This window comes from Cibotium barometz, chromosome 53 (genome assembly GCF_041138505.1).
Source record: "Cibotium barometz isolate CiBa-2024 chromosome 53, ASM4113850v1, whole genome shotgun sequence".
Lineage (NCBI taxonomy): Eukaryota > Viridiplantae > Streptophyta > Polypodiopsida > Cyatheales > Cibotiaceae > Cibotium > Cibotium barometz.
Genome location: NC_141098.1, coordinates 40990541 through 40996336, shown reverse-complemented (window position 1 = coordinate 40996336; position 5796 = coordinate 40990541). Strand labels below are relative to the sequence as shown.

The window sequence follows — 5796 nt, the reverse complement described above, 5'->3', positions numbered from 1 at the left end:
TCTCTCTCTCTCTCTCTCTCTCTCTTCTGCTTGCGTTTTGCATCAGCATGTTCCCAGTTGGTGTTTAGGACTGAAAGAAGAATCCCAAAGCTTCCTCATGTAACACAAGAAGCCCCAATCCTGAACCATTGTCACTTCACCAAAGGCCAGATTGATTGAGTCCAATGAGAATGAGAGCCCAGTGGACTCACTTGTTACTCTAGCTCTAGACTCCTAGTTGTTTTGGGAGTTCCTGTAGACTTTGGCAAAATTTTGCCAATTTTAAAGAGCGATAGGCCAAATACAAAAATTAAATATTGAGATGGCAAAATGAAAATGCATCATGAGTCTCCTAGTATAATCAAAATCAGCCTGCTTATATTAAATTTAAGGTTCTATAAAAGGCACATTCAGCTCAAGTAAAAAGAGCTGCTATGGTGTAGTTAAGGCATGGAATACCCTACCCCAAAAACATAGACCAACTCCATGAGCAAAAGCATGGAGCTTGGACACTTGATCAGCTGACTTTCAAGTTTTGAGCCGTATTCTGTCCAATCACTCCCTCAGACATCCAAAAACACCTCTGGCTCATTCAGCCCTCTGATGATCTCCTCTTTTTTCCATGTCTATCAAACAGATGAAGGCCAAAGGAGAGGTCTTCGCTATTGCCACCGTCATTGTTCGCAGCAACAACATTATGCTTGGGCTGCAGATCACTTTGAGCAAACCCGAAATCCAAGAGCTCAAGCTCCACAGTGGATGTAGCAGCAGCCAGTGGTCGCTCATCATCAGCCCCACCCATCTGTTCATCATTGCCTGCATGTTGCTGTTGGCTCTGGGCTTGCAGATCAACAGTTGAGAGTTCTTCATAACCTGCAGGCTGGCTCGTTTCCCCTCTGTCTGGTTCCCTACCTCCACAACCGCCGGCTGACATCTCTTCCACAGTTGATCCCATCACTAATCCCGCTGTCCACTGCCTTTGTTCCTCAACTGCAGCTAATGTCATATTGGTGAAACGAGGAGATTAGTAACTACTATGAAGAAAGATAGGCTTTACAAATCAAATGCATGCTGTTGGAGCCCCCACTAGGCGGCATGCCATTGGGCACACAGACTCGGGAGGACAACAGCCCCGAGGCGGTCATCAATGTCCACCGCCTCACTAGACGAGCTCGATATCTCAACACTCCCCCTCGAAAAATGATTGAATGGTCCAAGTATTTTAAGAGAGAAGTACCTGCAAGTCCCTCACTGCTTGTGATCACGGATAGCTGGAGCAGGTCTAGAAGACGACCCAGATCAACTCCACTTGTCCAGTTTTCCGGTCCGCACCCATTCCGAAGCTTTAGGCGACCCCGATTCGCAGTTCCTCCCCATATAATGCCCACCGGCCTAGGTCTCCCACCATCTTCACCCATGATGAGTATGAGACTTCCACTATCACCCTCTAAATCAAATGCCTGCCCGTTTTCTCCTATAATGAGAAAATCCGTAAAGAAGCATATGCCTTTCTCATCGTTATACTCAAGAGCATAAGCCATGATGCTTCCCTTTGTTAGGCCTGAGCTCCGTCCCACTTTGATCACTTGCTTGCCTACGATGCCTCCTATGGGCGCTTGGAGATCTAAAACCATTACTTCTCCCATCTCACCCACCCCTTTTACAGTGGTGTTCACCCTTGACATATCAAAGCAGTCTCCAAAGGGAATGAAGGCGCCATCCGCCCGCACGAATGTCTCTGTCGATTTCCGAACGAGTCTAGGCGTGAGACAACCCAACATGGTAACTGAAAGCTTACCAGAAAAACCAACACATCTAGGAAAGACTTCAAACCTGGGTTCATGCTTGCAAAGATGTTATACCACAAGTCATCTGTGATGAATGAGGTGGCCCTTTCCACAGCACCCAAATATACGCCCGGGCCAAGGATTGGTGGCAATGGATGGAACATCTTCTGGTTTGGGTAATCCAGGTCCACAGCAACATGTCGGTTCGTCAGGAATCCAACTTGACGCGGCCCAGTTTTACTTCGAACAATAGCTCCAAGTGTCCCGTAAGTCTCTTGACTTGCAACCTAGTAGAACAAATTTCAGTGGCTTATGTTTAAACCCACCTGGATTGCATGTGAGCCAATCTGCTTGAGAGATCACTCTGACAAGCACAGAACAACATACCTGAGAGCCTGGACCTATATGAGGATCGCTCCCCCGTAAACCCTCCACCAACTCAGTGTAGACTTGCTCCTTTGGGGTAACTGCTGGAGCCCCATAATAGGAGAACTCTACAACATCCACATCGCACCAGATACCTCCTGGTCCCTGCAAAGCTTTTGATTCGAAAATGTTTAGTATGCAAATGGTACGATATAAGACCGCTACATCCAAAGTAGCTTTTTGTTTTGAGAGAAAGCACACTACCAATTCTAGATTGAGAGAGAGAGAGAGAGAAAAAAAGAGGTGGGGGAAGAGAGGGAGGGGGGGCGGAAAGGGGAGACTATATGATGGAAGTCTAAGTGGACACATGGAAAAGCCAATTGCTTCGCAAGACCATCGAAAAGAAGATACAGAACAACTTTCATATCACAAAGTATTACTTGCATTCCCCCACAAACACCACTATGCATATCGTGTGTGTGAACTCCATCCCATGCTCAGACCCGAAGCACTTCAAGGGCATGGGCTCAGAACATGTCTCCAACTGCTTTGCTTTGCCTTATGTTGATAAATTCAGTGTGTGGTGTGAGAAGTTGCACCTCAAGAGCAGGAGGAAGCCTTTGAAGATGATGAAGCCATTGCTTGTGGATTTTCCGAGCTACGAAGACAATAATGGCCGGAATGTCAGTGACTACCCCACCCCTCGTCCGGAATCCTAGCGCTGTTCCGAGGCTGTATCTCCGCAAGTCCTTGCTATGAAAAGCCCTTATGGTCATAAGATCCAAAAGGGTAGTGGCCCGCTGTCCAGTCGGTACCCTCTCGTTTGCCTCGGACACTAATTCCTTCTGTAGGCCACCAAAGTAAGCCGCTCTCTCTTCTGCAGTTCCATGAGCACGCGACAACGGAGGCCACCGAAAGTAAGCCGCACTCCTCTCCTCATGTTGGCCACTTGATGCAATCGCTTGCATGGAAGAACTCTCTGGCCACTGCTGTTTCTTATGTTTTTCTTCTGAAGAAAAGGGGAGGGCATCATGATCAAGAGCTGATTCGTCTGACAAAAGAGGAGATGATTTCCGTCCCTCGCTATGGTTGATGCCCATCTCCTTGCTGGGCCTACAGCACAAGCCTTCTATTGTCAACATCTAGACTGTTCATACTAATCAGCACCTGCAAAGAAAAAGCAAAAATAGGCATGTTCATTTACATTTATGTCGGCTTGAGAAGCAGAACATAGAATATGAATAAAAACACTCTTGCATTGATGGTATAGAGATAGAGATGCCCTTTAATGCATAAATGTGTTGTGCCCTACTCAAGCAGATCAATTATATAATGCTGAAAAGAACAGAGGTATACATGGCAGAAAATACCCTCAAGAGCTGCCCCTATTTTTGATATCCGTTGGGGATGCATGTCATTAAATGCAGGCAAACACTGTAGCAACAGCCTATCAACCCATAGACCCATGTCTGAGCCACTGGGATAATGCAAGTTTTCTTGTGGTTTTCTTCAAGGGCGGCAAAATGGCAGATCACTCTGTTTTGTCACTTGCAAACCAAGGCAATGTGCATGCATGCATGACCCCATAAAACCTCTGCAATAACCAGCGTTGAAACTAAAGTATATGACATACAATAGGGCTTGGCCTTTGCATAGAATCCAGGCTATAAGGGGCCTTCAATAGTGGCGGTCAGAGAGCTTACACTGCAACCAAGTCCACAACCCCACCACCCCCTGGCCTCCCTGTCTCCCGCCAGCTTGTTTGAAGAGATGGCACCTGGTAAAAGACCCCAATATGCAGAGGGAAGCCATGATGTAGCCTCTCACAGGGCCATGATGGCTTCTCCTACGATGGGCGGGTTCCTTGTACCCAAGACACACTCTCTCTCTCTCTAGCCCCATTGGATCTTTTGTTATACTATCTTTATTTTTCTCTCTCTCAGCATGGAGTAAAATGCATGAACATAAAGGCGCCTCATGTGGGCAATTCACTGAATGCCATGATCAATGATCATGGCACAGCCCAAAACACACACACAGACAGGTCTATCCCTTGGACTCGTAACGTGGTCCCGCAAGAAAAAGGATACAATGTGCTAGACTACTAGCATGGTTAGGGTTGGACTCAAGCCCAAAGCAATTTTTTTGGGTGTTTCTTCTGGGGTGTGTGTGTGTGTGTGTGTGAGAGAGAGAGAGAGAGAGAGAGAGGAGGTGACTAGTGAGAGTGACTGGGCCAGCCAAGGACCTCGGAGAGAAATCATAGAAGCCCATGGCCTGACAAGCCAAGGGCACAGAAACTTGAAAAAAGGAAAAAAGGGGGATTAAATTGACGAATTAAAAAAAGCAAACAAACAGAAGATGTGTGCTGCACATTCCCAGAAGGTTTTTTTTGGGGGGCACTGGGCAGTACAAGAGTCTATGAGACTTACACTGTGTTTTTTTTAGCAGAGTAAGGTGCAGAGACGTAGGAGGACTCTCAGGAGAAAGCTTCGAAAAGCCCAAAAGCTCGCCCCAGGGCCCAAAAAGCTTTAAATGACTACACTACAAGGACAGGCGAAAAGTGGTACACCTTGCAGGCCCACAGGGAAGAAAGAGAGAGGAGAGTAGTTTCATTAGAACTTAGAAGAGCCAGCAGTCAACACACCGTCTATTTGACCATGACGTGGCAAAGCATTCAAATGTACAGCTCACATCCACCCCTATTACGTGGCCCCAGCCCTAAGGATGTTCCCATAAAGCATTTTTCTCAACAAATCACAAAACTTGACAGAGGACTCGAGGAGCGAGGGAACGAAGAGAGGAGCTTTTTCGAACTTAGCTGGGCGGGAAAACATGCTGCAGCAGACATTAGGGTTAGCAGGTACCCTCTGGGCCTCTTGTCGTTGAACGTGCTGCAATTGATGTTGATTGTCCCCTCACAGTCGACATGGAAGGCGGGAACAAGAAGTCTTATGTTGACACTACAACCCAAGGAAGCATTCAAAAGGAGGTTTACCAAGAGGTGGGCAGGATGGCATCCAAAATTACAGAAGGGAAAAAGGTTTTCAAAACTGGTAGAGAGCTCTCTTTGGGGAAAACTCTCTTCGACATGGACAAAGCCCTCACCTGGGGGCTCTTCTTTTACTTCATGGGAAAACCTCCGTCTGAAGAGACCTTCCTCAAATGGTTTCAGGAGGTGTATGGAGCCAAGGCCAAACTGGCTAGGTATTACTTTGCAGGCAAAGGTTTCTTCCAAGCCATGGTTGACTCAGAACATTAGAGGGACTACATTATCAACACAGTGGCTGCATTCAAAGGAAATGTGGTGTTTGCCCTCCCTTGAACCCCAACCTTTAAGCTAGAGGAGGTCCTACAATTCCAATGCCCAGTTTGGGTTGATTTTCCAAGTTTGCCGTACTTCTTCTGGGATCAAACTAGGGACATTGTAGGAGTCTGGGGAGGGTACTCCAGGTACCTAAATATGGTATACATGAAGGTAGAGCCTCCAGGAAAGCATACATCCTCTGGGACAGGAGACAGGAAATTCCAGAATTCTTGGAGTTTGATTTGCCATACTTCTTTTGGGATTAAACCATGGACATTGTAGGACCTAAATATGGTATACATGAAGGTAGAGCCTCCAGGAAAGCATGCATCCTCTGGGACAGGAGACAAGAAATTACAA

At 46.8% G+C, this 5796-nt stretch overlaps 1 protein-coding gene across 5 annotated transcripts; it reads right to left on the bottom strand.

Annotated features, from left to right (window-relative positions):
* Positions 1-340: 340 nt before the first annotated feature.
* On the bottom strand, positions 341-4702 carry LOC147608635 (protein NARROW LEAF 1-like). 5 transcript variants are annotated; one of them, XM_086788909.1, is made up of 6 exons: positions 4562-4702; positions 2732-3299; positions 2154-2297; positions 1813-2053; positions 1217-1717; positions 341-975 (listed from the first exon to the last, which is right to left on the bottom strand). In XM_086788909.1, exons 2-6 carry the CDS (start codon positions 3272-3274, stop codon positions 572-574), a joined length of 1833 nt encoding a protein of 610 aa, XP_086645035.1. In that variant the 5' UTR covers positions 3275-3299; positions 4562-4702; the 3' UTR covers positions 341-571. The 5 variants fall into 5 exon arrangements, with proteins under 5 accessions (XP_086645035.1, XP_086645039.1, XP_086645038.1 ...); XM_086788913.1 differs by having other exon boundaries at positions 341-969; XM_086788912.1 differs by lacking the exon at positions 4562-4702 and adding an exon at positions 3503-4521 and having other exon boundaries at positions 341-969.
* Between the last annotated feature and the right edge of the window lie 1094 nt (positions 4703-5796).

What these genes read in the sequence shown, in the direction of transcription:
- LOC147608635 (XM_086788909.1), bottom strand. Translation starts at nt 3,274, where the DNA reads ATGTTGACAATAGAAGGCTTGTGCTGTAGGCCCAGCAAGGAGATGGGC. An exon ending in GGCTTCCTCCTGCTCTTGAG is followed by an intron (nt 2,298 to 2,731) that starts GTGCAACTTCTC and finishes AAAGCTTTGCAG; the next exon opens with GGACCAGGAGGTATCTGGTG. An exon ending in CTTTGCAAGCATGAACCCAG is followed by an intron (nt 1,718 to 1,812) that starts GTTTGAAGTCTT and finishes GGAAATCGACAG; the next exon opens with AGACATTCGTGCGGGCGGAT.